Source organism: Amphiprion ocellaris, chromosome 9, assembly GCF_022539595.1.
Source record: "Amphiprion ocellaris isolate individual 3 ecotype Okinawa chromosome 9, ASM2253959v1, whole genome shotgun sequence".
NCBI lineage: Eukaryota > Metazoa > Chordata > Actinopteri > Pomacentridae > Amphiprion > Amphiprion ocellaris.
In genome coordinates, this window is record NC_072774.1 from 35,872,495 (window position 1) to 35,894,781 (window position 22,287).

Consider the following 22,287-nt stretch of genomic DNA (forward strand, 5'->3'; position numbering starts at 1 on the left):
CTACATAAAAGTAACTGATGTTAATCATAAGGATTCAAAATTTGCTTCACAGCTTTTAGTATCAACGATGTGAATGATAATGATAATGCAGTTGCAACTTGTCTGAGGGTTTCTTCTCATGAAAGTAAATCATTTACATTAACATGTAAACACTGCAGGTTACGTGTGCGTGTGTTTGAATGAACTGTCACATGGTACTGATGCTAAAGCAGTGAAACACATTATTAGTAGGATTCTAGAATAGTTTGAGGTTTAACTTTTAATAAGGAGACCTATAGCAAGGGGAAGGCAAAAGCTGTAAGTTTTGGCGAACAGCGGCCTCCCGCGGTGACGCAGGAAACACACAAAGACGTGAAGGAATTTCCGCTGACGTCACTGCGTATGTCCATAACAGGGCTGCAGCTGTCTGAGAGCAACAACAACAAGCTCTACCCAACAACTTCAACGCGGGTGTAACGCTACTGACAACGCTAAAGAACACTCATAATTACAAAATGCAACTGTCGACATAATTCTGCCGTTCGGGTCTTAGTTCTCCGCGCTGAAAACCGGCTTATCGTCGCGACCAGCGCCGCGGAACAAACGCGAAGACTCGGCCGCAGGGGGAGCAGGGCAGTTCGGGGCTGCATCTGGGTCAGTGGGCCTATCGGTGGCTGTACCGGTGGTTTTGTCATCCCTGCACTCTCCCATTGCGCCTGTCATTCGTTTATATACATCGTGTCAGCTGTATGAACTGTGGTAACATGCAGGCTAACGGGGAAGAGCAGGACCGTGATTCAGAACTGTCATGCCGAAACGGTGCACAGAATGGAGAGTCGTCCTCCGTCGGCGCAGCTCACTCTAACGGACTTCTGTCAGTCACTAACAATGGAAATGCTGTCAGCAACAACAACGGTGTGCCAGCCCAGCCCGTTTCCAACAACAACAGCACGTCGGATACCAACTCTGGCGTCAAAAAGAAGAAGCGTCTGTCTCAGTCTGAGGAGGATGTCATCAGGCTGATAGGACAACATTTAAACGATTTAGGTCTCAAGTAAGTGAGCCAGCTAAGCGAGTCTGCTCAGCCAGCGGTCAGATGGATGACCATCCATCAGTCATGACAACTGTTTGACCTTTATCTGTCAAATGTGGGAAAGAAAACGTCCCCAACCTCTTGGATTTAAGAGTCGCGCAGTTGGCCGCAGTGCTGTGATATAAGCAATGCGCTGACAGTAAACAAACTGGATGCATGTTGTAAAACCCCACATGCCAGTTAGTTTAAAATGTTTTGTGAATGACACGTCATTGAAGTTTTGATGGAATTTAAATGGATTTTCTTGTAGTCGTGCATAGTACAGAAAGCTGTTGAGGACGGAGAGAATAAGCATCTCATTACAGCCAGGTGCAGCTTGAATCAAATGTGACAAATTAATTGATTTGTTGCAGGGGATTTGCTCTGGGTCCGTCCTGTGGATCAGACTACTACTAGTCATTGCCTTTGATTAGCTTTGTATTTGCCATACCTGTGATGGACTGACTATAGATAGACTCCAGCCTCCCTGTGACCGTACAGAGGAATAAGCAGTGTATAGATACTGGATGGATGGATACCTGGGATGGACTAGCGACCTGTCCAGGGTGACCCTGCCTTTCCCCCGTCCCAGCTGGGACATAGTCATGCTCCATACAATACTGTACAATGCCAGACATTATGAGTGAGATTTGTAAGAGGAATGATAGAGACTATGTTTATTATTGATGAATCTGTTTTTGCTCAACCCACACTCACCTGTTGTCCTCATCTTGTATCACTCCTTTTAGACATTAGATACAAAACAGTGAGATGATGCCTTCCACTGTCATTGGTTATGACATGAATGCATTTTTTTTTTGCCATGCTTTGCATTTTTACAGTCAGACAGTGGACCTTCTGATGCAGGAATCAGGCTGCAGACTGGAGCATCCCTCTGCCACCAAGTTCCGCAATCATGTTATCGAAGGAGAGTGGGACAAGGTGGGACTGAAAAACATATTAAAACTCCTTGAATTTTTTATTTTTTTTTTTATGTTTTTAAAACATTCTGTTAACTGTATTTTATTAAAGGACATAATGTGAATTTAGTTTGCTAAAAAAGATGGTTTTGCGCTTGAGTGCTTGTCTATTAATATTGTTTTCTCATTATCGAAACATACTGGAGTTTTACTTTTTCTTCTTTTCATACAGGCTGAGAGTGACCTGAATGAGCTGAAGGCATTAATGCATTCTCCAAGTGCTATAGTGGTAAGTAGGAAGCCTAACAAACTTCAGCCCACTGACAGGCAATGTTTCTAATACTGTATTGTCTCATTTTAAATCAACAGTAATACCTGGAACACCTATAAGTACAGTGCGTTTAATGTAGTGACATAATATAAGAAGCCAGTATTAACTGAATACAAACATTTGTCTCAGCTCCACAGAATAACATAAGGAAGCCATCAAGCAGTTTCACAGTTAAGTCACTAAAGCAATCACAGGAGAAACAGGGCTTTAGTGAGTAATTAGTGTCTGCAGTAAGAAGAAAAATACATCAAGTAAGCTAATTCTGTGAATCATTCAACAGCTGGAATGAGCCGAGCAGCTCACTGATCTTGGTAATGACTAGTGTGTTCTTCATGTGTTGCTTTTAGTGTATTAACTTGGACTACACAGTGCAACTTGAGATTAAGTGAGCATGACAGATAAAAACACAAAACGTGATCATCAACCCCCACACACAGTTTTTGTATTCCGTGACAATTTGACTAAACACATCATTTTACACAAGTAATTATTTACATGTAAGCAGAAATGTTTTAGAATTGGATTTTTATACAAGAAAGTGTTGATAGTGGTTGGTGGAAGTCCAGCTGTTGTGCAGATGTAGACTGTTGTCAAGAAGAATTTGCATTACTATGGAGCCCCAAATTGTTGAAAATTTAATATAAAAGATAATATGAAATAAATGTTTTCTACAAAACAGAGACAAAATACCCAATATAACCATGAAATGGTGAATAATCCAAGAAATGTCTACAGCTCAGCTCAATATTCTGAAATGTTTTTCACGTTGCTTTATTGCTTATTGCATGTTTTATTTGAAAATGCCCCTTTTCCAGTGCCTATTTTTAATTTCATAACTTGCCTAGTCTGAGGTTTATTTACAATGTAAATTTTCATCACAAAGATCTTGGTGTCACAAACAGATCCAATTCCTATTCCTATCTCAAAGGCAGTTAATGAAAACACCAGCCAATCAAAGACACAAAAAAAATTGCTAAATGTCATATTGACAGTGTTTTCAATAACCACATGTTCAAGTTGGTAGGATCGGTACCCCAGGTGAGCACTTTCTTAAGTAAGCCACAAGTGTCTTCTAGTGTTGTTACACTCAGAAACAACAGATTCAATACAGAGCTTATATCAAATGTGCAAATGTTGCACTACACAGAGCCTGCAGGCATCATGATGGCTAACATCCTTCTTTGTTATTTTTGGACTTGTCCTCTTCTTGTGTTCCTTTACAGCGGATGAAATTCCTGCTGTTGCAGCAGAAATATCTGGAGTATCTGGAGGATGGGAAGGTCTTGGAGGCTCTGCAGGTCCTCAGAGCTGAGCTCACTCCTCTCAAGTATAACACAGAGCGTATCCACATCCTCAGCGGGTCAGTTTACCAGCAGACAGAGGACCTGAGTGGAACTCCACAATGTTGACAAAAGAACATGGCGTTTCTATATGCTACCTACAATGTGAAATGTTAACGTAAGACATGGCTGGCGAAGTCGTGATTTTATTATAGCGTGTTCTTCAGAAATACATAGTTTTCAGTGTGTGGAACCCTCTGAAACACCTGGATTATGACACAACAGCACAAACTCCAAGACATGCCCAAAATGTGTTACACAACCCCTTACTTTGTTTTATGCTACAAGTAGGTTCTTTTTGTTTTATTAAGCACTATCTATAGTCTATTCAATATGAGCTTTCCACTCCATATCATCAGTCAAATGATATTTTTGATTATATTTTTATCATGCCTTTTATAGTACAAGTCGAATGCAGTTCAAAGTAGTAAGTGTTTGACGAGTGAGCACAATGGTAAATATAGAATAGAAAACTAAAACCCACCAAAATACAAGTAAAACACTAAAGATAAGACAAGGTGACTTGTAAATAAAACTAAATATAAGACAGTAATAGATTGTAAAGAAAAGGGAGAATTAATTGAATAATTAAATAAAAGAGAAAACACAACAGAAAAAAATCTGAATTATAAAACACTACACAAAATGAATACAGAAAAAACAGTTGAATGTTAACTAAAACATGGAGCACACTACCAGCACAAATTTTGAGGAAGATTCTAAAAATGATTAGATGTTGCATAAAAGCCAAATGGGTTTTAGGTCTTTGTTTAAAAATGTCAATATTTTCAGTTCTTCTCACATCATTTGGAAGACTGTTCCAGTCACTTTGAGCATTGTGGCTGGAAGCAGCACCAACCAAATTTTTTCTTTTGCCCTTTAGAAGACAGTGACCATCGGTCTTCCTGATTCAGAAGTGAGATATTTATGATAATCTGTTGCAAGACCAAGTTGACAAAATCATTGTAACCCCTAACAGGCAACAAGCTTAACAACTTTTAAACAGGTGCAATGCATGATCTTCTGTAAGCATTTTTATGCAGCTAATTTTTGATGTTCCTCAACTGGGTGAAGACAGATTGCCTCCCAGCTCTTCAGCAACTCTGTTGCTCACAGCAGACGTGCTGAAAGCAAGTGAGCTGAAAAGAGGCCCTGAGTGGGTGCAAACTGAACAAGAAAAGCACTCAGAGAGCGCAGTACTCAACCTAGGTTGCTCATTCCTTGTATCATTTCCGACCACTGAAATCTTTTAAAAAATCGCCACATCACTGCCAAAATCTAATAACTTGGTCCTTGTGACATTTCTGACCTTCCATGGAAATTTCATCCAAATCCGTTATTCCGTTTTTGAGTAATGTTGCTAACAAACAAACAAACCAATGCCGATCATCACAGTCTCCGCCTAGGCTCCCCCTCCTTGGTGGAGTAACAAGTATAATCTTCTGAAGTGCTTGCATATTTTCTATGAAAAATTCCCGGTAAAGCTGTCCTCAGATCAACAACCCTTGTTTCTGATGTAGTAATTACAGTGTAGGAGTTTGTAGGACTGAAAGAAAAAGCTGCAGTTGATACAGTTACTAATACTTATATATTTGTGTTCGGTCATTGTAAAAGCAGATGTGACTGTGTCTAATAATCACTCAAAATACTGCTGTCTTTTCAAGGTACCTGATGTGCAGTCACGCAGACGACTTGCGAGCCAAAGCTGAGTGGGAAGGCAAAGGCACGGTATCCCGGACAAAACTGCTGGACAAGCTCCAGAGTGAGTTCAGTCAAATTCACACCCCAAACTTGTTCTGCTGTTCATAGGTAGTACTGGCCACATACTGTATGTCTGTACACTGACTTGTAAGCAGTGACAGCTGTGAGTAATTTTGATGTATTGTAATATTGTTTTTCTTGTTTCTCTTTATGTGTAGATATGATTTTAGTTGGATTATATGTACACTTTATGATTAAAGCAATCTTTTGTAAATGCAAAACAATCACTGAGTTACATCTCAACTTAAAAAAAATGAGATCATTTAGTAGCATGTCATTCTTGACCGTCATGATCTTAGTACACGGTATCATCTTTTTAGTATACAGTATCATTGAAATAGAACTCTAGGTAATATGCAGCCATTTACTAAACTTCACTATTTTTTCTTTGAATAGGTCATACAGAAAAAATATCAGAGAATGTGAACTAAGAAATGTAGTTGTTCAGCATGTTCCCATTGGCCTGCTTTATATTTTGAACCTCCTCATATCACTTGTGACACACATACTGTCTTGAAAGTTTAGCAGCTGGCTGGAACTCTTTGACATAAACATATACATTACAAAGGGGGTTATGGGTAACTGTAGGTCTCAGAGGCTCACACAGGAGATATATGCTTAATTGTCAACAGTGTTTTGTGGATCTGCACATCAAGCAAGTTCACTGTCTGATTCACTTCCTGCAAAGAGGAGTTCAAACCAAATAGAAGCAGGTGAATCTGCAATGTACTAGTAATAACAATGGTATGTTCTCTGTGTGTGTTTGTGTGCAGCTTACCTGCCTCCATCAGTGATGCTGCCTCCTCGCCGCCTGCAAACTCTGCTGAAGCAGGCAGTGGAGCTGCAGAGGGAGCGCTGTCTCTACCACAACACCAAACTGGACAGTGGCTTAGACACTGTGTCTCTGCTCCTGGACCATGCCTGCAGCCGGTAAGAATCCAGAACACATCCAGTACAGCACCAGATGTCCGCCCAGGTGGTGAGACTATTCTATGCTTTAAAAGAATCAGGTTTTGAAATTTACACCAGTTTCACTATACAAACTGTGACCCATTGAATGGTATTCCTGTCTTCTTGGAAGCACCTGTCAGTTCAGCAAACACTCGCTTTAATTTGCATGATGTAAGACTAAGTCATGTTTGTGTTTCCATATTTAGCATGAGAATCCATCATGCCACTATTTCTAACCCTAAATGCTATTTTTATATGCTATAGGTTTTATGTGCATTACCTTTCTTACTAGTCTGTGTTCCTAAACTGTAGGAAGCAGTTCCCTTGCTACACACAGCAGATTCTTACTGAACACTGTAATGAAGTCTGGTTCTGCAAATTCTCCAATAATGGCACAAAGCTGGCGACTGGGTCCAAAGATACCACAGTCATTGTATGGCAAGTTGACATGGTAATCAATCTTTTATTTATCAAGAGTTCTACTTCACTCCTCTACTACAGGAGAAAGGAGTCGGTGTGTGGGAGAGTCGAAATAACTGGACTTTTGCTTGGTTTGTGTGTGGCTATCAGGAAACCCAGCAGCTAAAGTTGATGAAGACTCTGGAGGGTCATGCTTATGGAGTTTCTTACCTGGCATGGAGCCCTGATGATACCTATCTGATAGCCTGTGGTCCTGATGACTGCTCTGAGCTGTGGCTGTGGAATATACAGGTACAATACAGACGCATACAGGTGTATCACAGGTGCAGTGGGGACATGCATTTCATCTGCTCAGTACTCAGTTTTTTCACCCTGAATTCACTGGCATATTGCAAGTACTTCATTATTACCAAATGCCTACTGTACTTAGTGATATACAGCAGATATAGATTGCATTGTGCACAGCCTGTTCATTTCTATCTGTCTGTCTGTCCGTCCGTCTGTCCGTCCATCCGTCAATTCATTATACAAGCCAATGTTACAGGGATCTGGTGCTGGGCAGGCTGTTTACATGTGTACAGAGCTGCTGCTAGAAATCAGGTCAATGAGAAAAGAGGTTTTGCACAGAAAAACTGAACAATCAGCTAAAATAATTGGTAATAATTCTCACTGAATTTCTAACTATGCTTGACTGCTTTCACGTTAAAACCTAAATTTTGATTTGTGTAACTTTAGACATGACCTTGCCAAAACGGCCAGTTGCTGCTTCTCCAGTCAGTTTCGTATAAAAAGGCGCATTACGCTGTGAGTTGAGACATACTGTCATCTCATTCACTTCAGTCTTCTCCAAACCCACTCAGACCAGACGGTACAGCAGTGTTAGCCAATGAGAGATTGCATTTTCAAGTTGTATAAAACCTGAAAAAATTTCATTTGATGTGTTGTAAAATATGTGGTCTCTAATCTTTTCAGTCATGTTTCTCTCTCCTTTTGGCTTTGCTCTGTAGACAGGAGAACTGCGAACAAAGATGAGTCAATCTCATGAGGATAGCCTTACTAGTGTCGCTTGGAATCCAGATGGCAAACGTTTCGTCACTGGCGGCCAGAGAGGGCAATTCTACCAGTGTGTGAGTATCTGTAATAGCAATGTCGGCAGGCTCTGAACATTACCTACAGTGTGTTTACATCATGCTTTTATGTCTCTGTGCCAGCAACAGCTGAGGGCAGAGGCACTTTAGCATTCTTGTGAACATGATAGCTCTTGAATAAATAGCATAATTTTCTTCAAATTCACTTGGATGTGGGGAATAACTGACTTGATTTATGTGGTCATAGGTCAAGATCACTGTCAACTAACTTCTAACCTATTCTTGTGCCTAGTTGCTGAAATGGTCGCATTACACACATGCACCGGCTGGTGCTCAGTGCCTAATGATCTTGTATTTTCCTGCCGTAGTCTGGTGTTGATTGAGTTTCTGAATGTATTTTTTAAACTCATGTCTCCCAGGATTTGGATGGAAACCTGTTGGATTCGTGGGAAGGAGTACGGGTGCAGTGCCTGTGGTGTCTGACTGACGGCCGGACCGTCCTCGCATCAGACACCCACCAACGTATCCGGGGATACAATTTTGAGGACCTGACAGACAGAAACATGTGAGTCAGCACCCTGACTGGGTGAAGAGACTTTTTTTTCTGTTGTTTCTAGAGGTATCTGCACAAAATGAATATGACTTTTAATTTTCCTGTGCCAGCCGCAGCCTCTATAATCTCTCCGTTTTTGCATATACAAAATTACTGACTTCTGAAAGAAAAAATCTGTTATAACAATTAGGATTTGTATTTTCTACGATTCTAGATTGTTTACATCATTAATTCTGCATATTATCCATTACAAAAAATGGGCCATGGAGCATAATACTCATGTTCCAAAAAAGAGGTGTATTGTATTTATTCTTTTATCAATAGTGTTTTGCTTTCATGCATGTTACGAAAACTTTTCTGAGGGCCTTTAGAGTGAGGCAGTGTTAATGTGCAGTAAATATTTTGACTGATATATATTTTTTTTAATCCGATTGTTTTGTCCAAAGTTTTTTTTCACTCAGAAATGGTTTTATAATCACTATAAATATGTACACATGAAATGTTGAAACATTACAGATAAGTCTACAGTGCCATAAATATTTGTTTTATTAGATTTTAGGATAAATATATATTAAAGATATAATTTACAGGTCAGTGGTCATACATGGGGCCCTTCATTATGATCTGTAGATGATTTAAAGAATATAGAATGTATCATTACAAATGGTAATAATATCAGTATAAGCAAAACATGTGCTGTAACAATAAATAGGGTATAACCAGGGCTTGTAAAAGTTTGTCTTTTGAAAGACATCACCTCACAATACCAGGGTTTCCACTAAGACCTATAGACAGAGATGAAAATTCTACCAGATTTGAAAAGAACATTTAGTCTTAGCCATTTTCTGACAGAAATGTGATGTCAGGTGACAATGGCAATAAACGATGATGTGAATGAAACAAACAGCAATATACTCCAGCTAGAAAATGAACAGGGAGGCTCAGACTTTTCAGTTGATGCGTACTTATTTTCTCTATGCCTGGTTAATTGATTGGATCACATTACACACACACACACACACACACACACACACACACACACACACACAGAGTTAATATGTGATATGTTTAACCTCCCAACATAAATATTTTTCTCCTGTCTTGAAACATAATGAGCTTTCCCTGTAGATTAATTTTGTATGCTGTGTCATTCTAGAGTGCAGGAGGATCATCCCATCATGTCTTTCACTGTTTCTAAAAATGGAAGATTAGCTCTGCTCAATGTTGCTACTCAGGTGAAGAGCTTGTTCCTTCCAAACATTTCAACTTCCAACATTCTTTCATTTGAACTTCAGCTACTTGCTACAATCCCAGTTAAATTTTATGTGTGTGTCTTAGTAAATGCTATGTGTTCATAGGGAGTGCACCTGTGGGACCTGCAGGACCGAGTGCTGGTAAGGAAGTACCAAGGGGTGACCCAGGGCTTCTACACCATCCATTCCTGCTTTGGGGGGCACAATGAGGACTTCATTGCTAGTGGCAGTGAAGGCAAGACAAGTTGACGTTTAGTTCAGCTCAACTTCGTCCTTGACTTAGACAACAGACAGATTGAAAAATAAACTGGTAGCTGCTGATGAAGTGTCTTGTCCCCTTTCAGACCACAAAGTTTACATCTGGCACCGGCGCAGTGAGCTGCCCATCGCAGAGCTGACTGGTCACACCCGGACAGTCAACTGTGTGAGCTGGAACCCTGTCTTGCCTGGACTGCTTGCCAGTGCCTCAGATGACGGAACCGTCCGAATCTGGGGGCCCGCTCCATTCCTGGATGTCCAGGATGCAGAAGGTCTTAATGGTATGTACATTAAAATTAGTGTGTGTAATTGTTAAGAAAGCTTTTGAAAGGTTGTGCAGGTCATTAGTGTGTGAAATCAAAGGAATGAAGGTTACACATTTCTGTCACTGTTGCATTTGCTGGATTATCTTGGAAACATTGCTTTCAACAGTTCACATACACTGATCAGCCACAGCATTAAAACCACAGACAGGTGAAATGATCTTACAATGGCCCCTGCCAATGTGAGATATGTTAGGCAGCAAGAGGAGTGTCGGTTCTTGAAGTTGAGGTGTTGGAAGCAAGAAAAATGGGCAGGCATAAGGATCTCAATGATTTTGACCCAGTCATTTAGCTATTGCAGTTTAGTCGTTATCATAGCCTGTCGAAAATGGCAGCTAATGTTGGGTGCTTCCTGTATGCATTGGTTAATACCTGCCAAAATTGGTCCAAGGAACATCAACAGTTGGGACAGCAGCAGGGTCGTGGGTAGCCAAGGCCCACTGATTTGCATAGGGGAATGAATGCTGGCCTGTGTGGTCCAATACCACAGAAGATGAAGCACAAATTGCAGAAAACCTTAATGCTGACTGTAATAAAAAGATAGAAAGAAATGCTACAAATGGAGCTGCATTGCCACGGACCAGTTAGAGTGCCAGCTCCTTAGCCCTGTGTTTTTCAGTTTAATATGTTTTTTTTTTCTGCAAGCCAAACGTTTTCACAATTGTTGGCAATTTAAGTGTTTTTATTTTACTCTTTAATTCTCTTGGAGGAGTGAGAAGCGAGAATGGAGTTGAAAAGACCATTGCTACCTACTCAGGGGAGTTCTCCGTGCGGAGCAATGGAGCCAGCCGGCTATTGTTTGATCCCAACAGGAGCTTCTTGATCTCGCTGAGCTCTCCAAAACTGCCGGGATGACATAAGATATTCCGGAGGAATTACTACAGAAGAGACGTAGAGGGAAGCGAGCTGGAATAAAAAGTAACAGGAAGCAGAGGGAGAGAGTTCAGAGAAATGCTTATAGACCGGCTCTTCCATCTGTTATCATGGGAAATATTTGCTCCATGGGAAACAAGATAGAAGAGCTTGAGACACTCGTCAGGAGCCAGAGAGTCTACCAGGAAAGCAGCCTTATGTTTAACACAGAAGCATGGATGAAAGACTGTATTACCGAGAATAACACCAGAATCAGAGGCTTCCGGACTGTACGAGCGAACCAGGATGCCACAGCGTGCGGTAAGAGGAGAGGTGGAGGACTTGCTCTGCTTGTGATTGACAGATGGTGTAACCCTGCACACGCTATCATCAAAGAATGGATCTGCAGCAGGACATTGAACTGTTAGCAGTTAGTCTGAGACCATACTGTCTGCCACGAGAGTTCACTGTGATCATCGCCATTGTTGTTTACATTCCTCCTACTGCACACGCTGAAACTGCTTGTGACAGTTAATTCAACTAACGTGAGACTGCAAGCCAAACATCCACACTCACTCATTCTACTTTCCGGTGATTTCAACGTCTCTATCTCCAATATACTGCCCTCCTTCAAACAGTTTGTGGACTGCCTGACAAGAGTAGATAAGATTCTTGATCTTTTGTATGCTAATGTTGGAAATACATACAAAGCTACTGCACCACTGCCGCCTCTTGGTGTATCAGATCACAATCTGCTACACCAATCTTCCTACATTCCAGTTGCTAAGAGACTACCTGTCATCACGAGGATGGTGAAATGCTGGTCCCTGGAAGCAGAGGAACCCCTGCAAGACTGCCTGGAGCTCACAAACTGGAATGTTTTCTGTTAGTCATATGGGAATGACAAGGACTCAGATTGCATCTCTGAACACATCGTTTTCTGTGCAGATGCTAGCATCCTCAGCATGGAGATTCAGTGCTTCCCCAACAACAAACCTTGGGTCACCAACAGCCTGAAAGCCCTGCTAAACCAGAAGAAAATGGCTTTCAGGGAGGGTGACAGAGACAAAGTAAAGGCACTGCAAAAAGTAGAGGAAGATTGAGGAGGTCAAAGAAGCCTTCAGGGTGAAACTGAAACATCAGCTGAGGCAAGATAGTGTGAACCACGCATGGTCCGCTATGAGGAAGATCACTAGTTTTGGGCGGAAGGGTGGACTGCTGCTGGACCGAAACCAGGACCTGGCTGATGGCGTGAATGCCTTCTTCAATAGATTCAACATCACTGCCCTATCTTCTCAGCTCCCTGTAGTACTCACTCTTCCAGCCTGCAGCTTGACCTACTCCTCCCACTCTCCTCCTCCAACCCAAACTTCTACCACTATCCTATCAAGGTTACCCCTTTCCCCTCCCCCACCAGCTCTGGTGCCTTCGGCTCAGTTCCACTTCCCCTCACTCCTCCCTCTCTGACTCAATCGCACTTCCCTTCCCCCAGCTCGACTGCCATCTCATCCTTAACAATCCAGCCTTTTCAGGTGAAAAGGGAACTGGACAGGGTGAAACCGTGCAAAGCAGCTGGTCCTGATGGGATCAGCCCCAGACTGCTGAAGACCTGCTCCACTCAGCTGTGTGACATCCCCACATTCCTGTTCAACCTCAGCCTGAATCTGCAGAAGATCCCCACACTGTGGAAAACATCCTGCATAGTCCCTGTCTCCAAGAGAAAACATCCTACTGACTCCTGTGACTACAGACCTGTAGCCCTCACTTCTCAGACCATGAAGACACTTGAGAGACTGGTCCTTTCTCATTTACGACCCAGGGTGAGGACCTATACAGACCCCCTACAGTTCGCATATCAGCCCAGCATTGGTGTGCAATGATGCCCTCATCTACATGCTCCAGAGGGCCTGTGGATATCTGGACACTGTTGATGCGACAGTGAGGATCAGGTTTTCTGATTTTTCAAGTGCCTTCAACACTATCAAGCTGGCGCTACCTGGCGAGAAGATGAGGATGATGCAGGTGGAGTCAGCACTGGTCTCCTGGGTCATGGACTATCTGACCTGCAGACCACAGTATGTTCGTTTGCAGAACTGTGTGTCCAACAAAATCCTCACCAGCACGGGTGCCCCACAAGGAACTGTCCTGTCCCCTTTCCTCTTCACATTATATATGTCTGACTTGAGGTATTACTCAGACAGCTGCTTTCTTCAGAAATTTTCTGATGACTCCGCGGTTGTCGACTGTATCAGAGGAGGACGTTAGGAGGAGTACAGAGACATGATCTTGGACTTTGTTGACTGTTGCAACATCAACCACCTTCTACTAAACACCTCTAAACCAAGGAAATGGTGATTGACTTCAGGAGGAAGAAGTCCACACCAACACCAGTCACCATTCTTGGCACGGAGGTGGAGATTGTCTCCAACTATAGGTACCTGGGAGTGCAGCTGGACAACAAGCTGGACTGGTCCAGCCACATGGAGGCAGTATATAAGGACCAAAACAGACTATATTTCCTGCAAAGGTTAAGGTCTTTTATCATCAGCAGGCCTCTTTTATGTACATTTTACCAGAGTATGGCGGCCAGTGCTTTATTCTTTGGGGTTGTATGTTGGGGGCAGGGACTTGTTCCAGGCGGAGGGGGCCCGCTCCGGGGACAGAAACCGGCTGAATTAAGCTTGTTTTATGCTTGCCGCGTCCGCGAGATCCGTGCGGAAAAATTACGTCATTTTCACACCCACGCCCCCTCGAGCAGCCTTTCCATGCGGAAAATTTCCGCTCCGCGCACCTCCACATTTTTCTAACCAACGCGGATGGAGCCGCGCAGAAAAACATGGCGGAGGGCCAGAACCTACTTGTAGCTGAAGTCTAGAAATACGTGCACTTAAACGATTCATCACACAGAGATCACCGTGGTAACCGGGTTATGAGCTATTCATGGTGTGAAATTAAAACTAACTGCTGAAATGCTTTTATTCGGTAAAATGCCGTGTTGTAAGTGGTGTAAACAATGGTAAACTTCTTCTCTAGTTTAGTACCAGAGTAGACCAGGTAGACGTGTGTTTGAGATACACTGCCCCCTGCAGTTTGGAAGCAGACTTCTTCTTCTCTAGTTTAGTACCAGAGTAGACCAGGTAGACATGTGTTTGCGATACACTGCCCCCTGCAGTTTGGAAGCAGACGCCGCACGAAGTATAAATGCACACACATTCTCTCGAGCGGATTTCCGTGTGGCTGATTTCCGCGCGTCTCGTTCATGTGGAAAGTATATTCCAGCCTTAAGCTGATTAAGAAGGTGAGATGCACAACTTTTTGTTGAGATGGGATCAGTGCAAGTGGCTGGGGTGAGAATGCTCAGGAACTGAACTCTATTATGGGGCAATGCTTCTCACCTACTACACAATCTGGAGGGGTTTAGGCGGAGCACCTTCAGCCACAGACTCATCCCCCCTCAGAGCAGGTCTGAGCGCAACAGGAAGTCCTTCCTACCAACTGCAATCAGGCTTTTCAATTCACAGTAATTAACATTAATATTTATATATGATTTATATACTGTTTAATTTCCATTTTCCATTTTTAAACTTGTTAAATGTGATTGCATTGAGAGAAAAAAATCCCACAATTATTTTAGCTATGACGTTAATGCAAGACCAGCAAGACCGATTACAGATGGAGTGATTCTTACCAACATCTAAGCTAGTTGTTTATTTTATTTTATCTAGCCTCTTTCTATCATGGAGGTAGACTAAATCTTAGAATTACTCTCAGTAAAACACCACAGTTGTACAAACTACTGGCTCCAAAATTGCTATAAAGTTAAGGCAGCACTTACAGTAAATGAGAAGTCAAACCCTGATGACAGGAAGAGTTATAGCAGGAATGCTGGATTACTGCCTTTTCAAGTGGAAAGGCAGTGTACATACCAATGTAAAAGCCAAGCATTGTTGCTGTGCTCATGCCAAGAAAGTGGTTAAAAGTTAATGGTTTTGACTCTAAGTGACACAGGTGATTTTAGTTTCAGTCACTGACAGCAAAGAAATCTTTTACCATTTGTGCTATTGGTGTGTTGGTTTATTGTAGTGACCTGACTTACTAAAAAAAGATGATTATATCCAAGCATAGCATCTGTCAGGATGACAACCTGTGTGTCTTTCCTTTCCCATCAGAATGTTGCAGCATGGATAGCTGATGATCAGCTATTGCTGTCAACCTGGCAGGCATTAAGACTCTGTAGACACTTGAATGGATGAAGCGGGGGGAGGTTTTGGTGATATGGACAACTGCTTCCTGGAGGTGTGGCCAGCAGTCAGGATGTCCCAACGTAGTGATATCAAACTCACTCAGAAAGAGAACAGCTGGACTAGTGAAGTTGGGCTCCAGGATGTCAAGTATCTGACTCAACTCCTCCTCCTGTCTGGACCTGTTCCCTCAGCACCATGCAGGACCACCCACATCCTGTTATTTATTATCAGCTAGGTTATTTATCATGAGTAGATCACTGACTAGTGCTAGGCTGTGACGTAGCAGAACCTGTTGGAGGATGTGCGTTATCTTCAGTTCCCTGACTGAGCTGCTCACATAAGGAGACTTCAGCTTTTTTTCCCTTATTCACCTCCTGAACTTTTTACGAGAGTCTACTTGTAGGAACATTTGATGGATGTAACACCCACTTAAGGAGAAACTTCTAACTGGAAAAATCTATGTTATCTTGTGTTTTCATTTAAGGAAGAAGACATTAATGTTTTTTCTCCCTTTACCTTTCCTGCTTATATCCAGAGAAAGAGTAGTATTTGATGAGCATGTTGTGTAGGATTGCACGGGACAGCATTTTGATTGCTTACCCATGTTTTACACTTGCAGTATGTCCTGCTAAAACTGTTCAAATGTATTAAGTGGTTTGTTTGCCTTCTGAAAGCATACAACAACCAGTGTATGCAAACCTTTAGAATTCAAGGGATTATCTGTGGACCTGTACCTTTCACATATGAATTACCAAGTGTAGCTTTCCTTGTACATCAATTTCCCTTTCTTTGCTATTTATTTTGGTTCTTATTGCAGGTTATTGCCGTCTCTCCCTGTATACAAACAGCAAGCTTTACAATATGTTTTTGGTTTGGTTTAGTTGTTACATGTGAAGTTTTATTCATCATTATATTTGTTTTTTTATTTACTACAAGTGGAGCTGTAACATTTAAAGATACTCCCATGTTTCTTACTGTATCAAGTAGAGCCCCCAGAATACTCTTTTTTTCTAAAGTTAAAATATATGTTTCATATAACAAAAAAATCCCATGAATTTGACATCCTTTGTTCTGTGGCTCTCAGAAGATGATAATCTTTGAAGACATGTTAATCAAGGCTATGTGATTTCCGAACATACCTGGCCACTGTAGTTTTGAACAAACATTAGTTGGAGTTGGAGACTTTTTTCAGTGACGGATGAATCGACATCCGGTGCCCTTGTGAGTATTTAGGGCAGCAGGATAGTGTACACGGGACTGACAAAAAAATACTACAGTGAGAGTTCATGGCCTATCATATTTTTCAAGTTTTTTGGATAAAAGTGAACCTCTGGATTAGGGGAATCTGATATAGCCACTTTTGTTGCACTTGTTAGGATGCATTCATTTTATTGATGAGTAAATGTTAAAACAAATTAAAAAACAAAAACAGCAAATTACAAGCCTGATCCTTTATGTTCAACACATCAACAGTGACCTGAAGGGACACAGTAACAAAGTGATGGTAGTGTCTTCAACAGTCAGGGTGTGACACATCTGTACACAAGTGTAACATAAAGTAATTATGAAACACAAAAGTGTTTTCAGAGAGTCGCAAGAACAATCTTGCCGGACGCATTGTTCTATGTAATATGTGCTGTATATTTGTATGTTATGGCATGTATTATGAGGCTGTGTACAAATGGCAAATATGATGATAATGTATGTTTTTACGGGTTCCCATGCTTGTTCCATTTACTTTCAAATTTTAAAAGGTTTCAGCTGCTTTTTAAGAGCATCACACCAAATTTTCTTAACATGAAGTAGAAAATGTACATTTACAACTGCTAACACTGAAAATTAGTTTTAAGATTCAAAAACCTGCAAAATTGCATTTCAGCATGTATTGATTTTGTGCAAACTGCTTTTATATATTCTGTTTACGAGTTTATTAGAATGAGAATTCTTTTCATCAAACATTTCTACTCATTAACAAAAACTGCAGGACTGTGGGAACCCTGTTTATCTGGTCAGACACCACTGCAGCCATCACAAGCTTCAACTTCTCCATCACACATCACATACGTGGGTGCACAACAATAGATGTTTCTCACAGAGTTAAGTCAGTCACAGCTGTGGTGTTCTAGTTTCTTTTTCTGTGGCCCCTTTGAGTTAGTCAGCTCCAGAAATATTTGGACATTAACACAATTTTCAGCTTTTCGGTTTTGTACACCACCACAATGGATTTGAAACTGATCCAAAAAATCAAGATGTGTTTTAAATGCAGAGCTTTAATTGAGGGTTTTTACATCCAAATCAGGTGAACATTGTAGGAATTACAACACATTTTATTTGTGCCCTCCACCTTTTTAAGGGACCAAAAGTAATTGGACAAACTAACATAATCATAAATCAAATTGTCACTTTTAATATTTGGTTGTAAATCCTTTGCAGTTAATGACAGCCTGAAGTCCAGAACCCACAGACATCACCAGACACTGGGTTTGGTCCCTGGTGATGCTCTACCAGGCCTCTACTGCTGCTGTCTTCACTTCCTGCTTGTTCTTGGGGCATTTTCCCTCCAGTTCTGTCTTCAGCAAGTGAAATACAGCTGAGTTCGATTCAGGTCAGGTGACTGACTTGGTCATTGCAGAACATTCCACTTCTTTGCCTTAAAACACTTCAGAATTCACCCTGCTGCTTTTGTCAGCAGACACATCTTAATAAATATAAGAGAACCAGTTCCATTGGCAGCCATACATGCTTACTCCATTATACTACCACCACCATGCTTCACTGATGAGGTGGTATGCTTTGGATCTTGAGCAGTTCCTTCTCTTCTCCAAACTCTTCCCATCATTCTGCTCCAAGTTGATCTTTGTATCTGCTCTCAGATGTACGTCGCTTTAGATGAAAGCGTCTGCTAAATGAAATTGTAGAATTGTAGAAGTTGATCTTTGTCTCATCTGTGCGTAGGATGTTGTTCCAGAACTGCACATGTTCTTTTAGATGTTTCTTTGGCAATCTGGTCTTCCCATTTTTGAGGCTCACCAATAGTTTACAGCTTGTGGTGAACCCTGTGTATTCACTCTGGTGAAATCTTAATAGTTGACTGCAGAGTGTTTTTGATTTGGCCAACCTTTGTGAAAAGGGTTTGCCTTGACCAGGGAAAGGTTTCTTCTGTCGTCCACCACACTTGTTTTCCAGGGTCTTCCAGGTCTGTTGACATTGCTGAGCTCACCAGTACATTCTTTCTTTTTAAGAATGTATCAAACAGCTGATTTGGCTACACTGAATGATTTTGCCATCTCTCTGATGGGTTTGTTTAGATTTTTCAGCCTAATGATGGCTCGCTTCACTGATAGTGATGCTCTTTGGACTTCATATTGAGAGTTGACTTCACCAGATTCCAAACACAAATACCACACTTGAAGTGAACTCTAGACCTTTGATCTGCTCCTTGTAAATGAAATAATGAGGGAATAACACACACCTGGCCATGGAACAGCTGAGCAGCCAACTGTCCAACTACCTTTGGTCCCTTCAAAAAGGAGGAGGGCGCATATAAAATGTGTTGTAATTCCTACACTGTTCAGGTGATTTGGATCTAAATACCCTTAAATTAAAGCTGAAAATCTGCACTTGAGGCACATCTTGATTGTTTCACTTCAAATCCATTGTGGTGGTGCACAGAGTTGAAATGCTGAAAATTGTGTCAATGTCCAAGTATTTATGGACCTGACTGTAGTTTAGTTTGTTTATACTAAGTATTTCAGGCTTTCTTCATTTCTCTTTCAGCTAAAAGAAGCCAAAGTAGGAACTATGTTTGCTTGCAGGCAGTTTCTGCCAGAGACCATTTCACATTTTAAATGTGTTATTACAGAAAGTGATTGTACTGTTCAGTATAGTTCTGTAGGAGATTTGTTATGTGTGCATATTTTAAATAAAGCAATCAGGGTTTTAAATGGATTCAAATATGAAATGTATTGTTTTTCTTTTAACCCATTTTATTAATTGAGGTTTCCATTTGCTCAAAGTTTTGTTTATCTTTTGGTTAAAAGTTACAGGAAATGGTAAGCGATACTCTTTAGTGTTTGCAGACCAATCTTTTACCTCGTATCCTTCATAGAAATGAATTAACTTTTGGTTGATTAGCATACATAAGCAAAGGTATAGGGAAACAATGTGCTATACACCCTAAAGACACATTCTGTGGTGACGAGTGCTGTCTAGCATGTCTGTCCAGAATCTTCTGATGTCCAACGGGGTTTGGATGTGATGACTGCAAACCCCAAGGCATGTGATTTGCATAATTTTTGTACTCCTGTGTCATTGTACTTGTATGTGTCACTCATGCACTCACCCACTTGTAGAGAATATGGTGAAGAATGACCATCTGACCAGATCACTTCTTTTTTTTTCAACAAGTCTCAGCAGGCTGGAGCCCATGGTTTATGCACTATAGTATCCCACTATGTGTGGTTCTCAGCAGACTCTTCCTGCTGGTAAAGTCTGATCACATACACCAGTAGTGTTCTCGATATCACGTGAAGATACATTGCTCTTTTTTCTTCTTGTGCTGGTGCACAAGCAACCTGGCTGTCGGGTGTGTACTGTTGTCCTTGGTTTCCAGCCCCTCATCCCATTTCACTAATTGCACATCCTTGATTCCTTCTTCGTCCCTCCCGCCAAAGATTCGAGCCAAAGAGGTGAGGAAGAGATGTGAGGAGAGAGAAATCGAGGCAACAGGTATGTGACAAAATGAGACATCGTAGCCTCAGAATCTTCACTTTAAAGCAGGGATCGACCTATTATTATTTTTTATTTTTTTGGGCTGATAAAAATGCCAATTATTGGTGATCAAGTAAGGCCGAAAACTGTTATTTAGAAATGATATACATTAAATGTAATATTTGAACAGGATGTGATATCAGGAAACCTGTCATTCATAACTAGGTTTCCTCATTAAATAAGAGTGATTATAAACTGAGTATGTAAAATAGAAACAGGAGTGATTAAATTAGAATGCTGTCCTCTGTTGTATGTGTGATTGACATTTGAGTTTGTCACCCATATTTATGTTTGCTGTTCTTTTCTGTTATTTAAATCTTTCGCTGTTTTGTCACTTTAATTGCCCACTAAGGTTTAAAGAATTGTTAATTGTTTTCTAGACTCTGTGTTAGGGTAATTTGTGGCTGACTAACTTAGCTGCAAGCCGTTAGCATAGCTTAGCCACTTTGAGAGTAGCTCAAGTCCCGGTTTGTAGTAACAGCTTATGTTTCTTGTCCAGTTTTTGCACGCTCTTCTTGAAAGACATTTCTGGGACCACAGAGTGACTACAGACAAAGAGAGGTGCAGCAGACCTGAAGTAGTGCATTTAATTTATCAAAAACTGATCAGTAACAATTCAGATAATGCCAGATATCGTCCATGATAATGGGCCAGGCTGATAATAAGTCTATCCCTAGTTTCAAGCGACATCAAATAAATATGATGTTTGGCACAGCTGCTGTATTGCCTGTCTATTGAATTGTTACCACCTGCAGCTGCAGTTTACAATCTCTATCAGATTAACAGAATAGTGCTCATGACAACTTCCAGTATGTGTTTACTTACATTTCCAATCACAACATACTATACTATATTAAATAAAGTCACACACACACACACACACACACTATGGATAGTCCATCACAATGGGAGGCTGTTTAAACGGCCTCCTGCCAGCAGCTGCTGTGGCCTCTCCTCTGTCAGCCAGTTGCAGTGCATCTCACCTCCTACGCAAAACAACCAGTGGTGCAAGTTATCAAACACTACAGTGAGCAGATATAAAAATAGGCAAACAAATGTGACTTTAAGAAAAAAAAGTGAGCATTTATAGAAAAATGTTAACCACACCTTACATTTCCTTGTAAGACTGTCCCAGTTTTTGGACACTGTGTGGGTGAAATGACTCCAGAAAGGTCCATCTTCTTAAGAATTTTCCCTGAGCAATACAAGACAAGTTATTGGATACCTTATGTGTCAACAAGTAAATATATGCCAACAGTCAAAACAGGTGTTAACCCACATCTGAATAGCAATTGTTACATTATTAAAATACCAGTTGTCAGCACCAAAACAAAAACTTATAGATCAAATTTTCATGGGAATAGGAAAATTGCCACAAAGGTTGAAACATGTTTCTGTCAAAAGTGTGGCATTTAGAAAGGTTGCCATACACATTAATAGCACATGCTCAGAGCAAAAACTATTACAGATTACAGTATCATGCAATACATAAAAATCCTGTTATTTATTCCCAGGCTTTTTTGGTTGTGTGCCCTTTGCTAGTAAAAACGTGACTTTTTCAGCCTGATGAGTGTCACTGTCTCATTGTCCCTGTACAAAAGGACAAAGAAAAAATGGTCAAGGGAGTGTAATTTTGAAAAAAACTTTTTACTGAATTGCCTATAATCAATTCACTACACCTATATGACAACATAAAATGGGACAACAGAGTTGTGCCAATGCACAAAAATGTTCTTGTTGATATAATAATCTGAAGTTTGCAGCTATTTCCATCTGTCAACCTAAAGCCATGACTGAGGCACTACGCAAACATTTAAGGAAATTAAGTTTGTACCTTTGATTATCTTTAATATCTAAGGCAAGTTAATAATACAAAAGGAACAATTACATTTGTAGAGTCCTGTTCCTGCCATTTGCACATTCCAGCTGTGTCATGGCCTTTTATCAACCATCACTGTGCCAAAAAGATTTCAGCACAGGATACAGTGAAGGTATACCTCTGCATCCTCACTCATAGCTCTTTCAGCAAGCCTCCTCGATCCTCCATATGCATTTTTAGGAAATGAGACGTCCTTTATTATGATGTGCCAAGTTCGGGCTGGAGGGCCAAGGAGTTGAGGAGGTTGAAATTAGCAAATTGTGATGAGACTGTTGTCTTTCAGCAACCTTTGT

The 22,287-nt window shown here is 41.0% G+C and overlaps 1 protein-coding gene across 2 annotated transcripts; it reads left to right on the forward strand.

Moving 5' to 3' along the window:
• The first annotated feature begins 370 nt into the window (after nt 1–370).
• wdr26a (WD repeat domain 26a) lies at nt 371–19,293 on the forward strand. 2 transcript variants are annotated; one of them, XM_055013733.1, is made up of 14 exons: nt 371–1,033; nt 1,894–1,993; nt 2,204–2,260; nt 3,526–3,662; nt 5,307–5,404; nt 6,177–6,333; nt 6,667–6,805; nt 6,925–7,065; nt 7,782–7,901; nt 8,282–8,427; nt 9,572–9,650; nt 9,774–9,903; nt 10,013–10,207; nt 10,959–19,293. In XM_055013733.1, exons 1-14 carry the CDS (start codon nt 729–731, stop codon nt 11,102–11,104), a joined length of 1,950 nt encoding a protein of 649 aa, XP_054869708.1. In that variant the 5' UTR covers nt 371–728; the 3' UTR covers nt 11,105–19,293. The 2 variants fall into 2 exon arrangements, with proteins under 2 accessions (XP_054869708.1, XP_023155410.1); XM_023299642.3 differs by having other exon boundaries at nt 15,271–19,293.
• Nucleotides 19,294–22,287: the final 2,994 nt, after the last annotated feature.

Bases quoted from the DNA above. Each gene is read 5' to 3' on its own strand.
- wdr26a (XM_055013733.1), top strand. From the start codon at position 729: ATGAACTGTGGTAACATGCAGGCTAACGGGGAAGAGCAGGACCGTGAT. The intron at 2,261-3,525 runs GTAAGTAGGAAG...GTTCCTTTACAG, and splicing joins ATTCTCCAAGTGCTATAGTG to CGGATGAAATTCCTGCTGTT. The intron at 9,651-9,773 runs GTGAAGAGCTTG...ATGTGTTCATAG, and splicing joins TGCTCAATGTTGCTACTCAG to GGAGTGCACCTGTGGGACCT.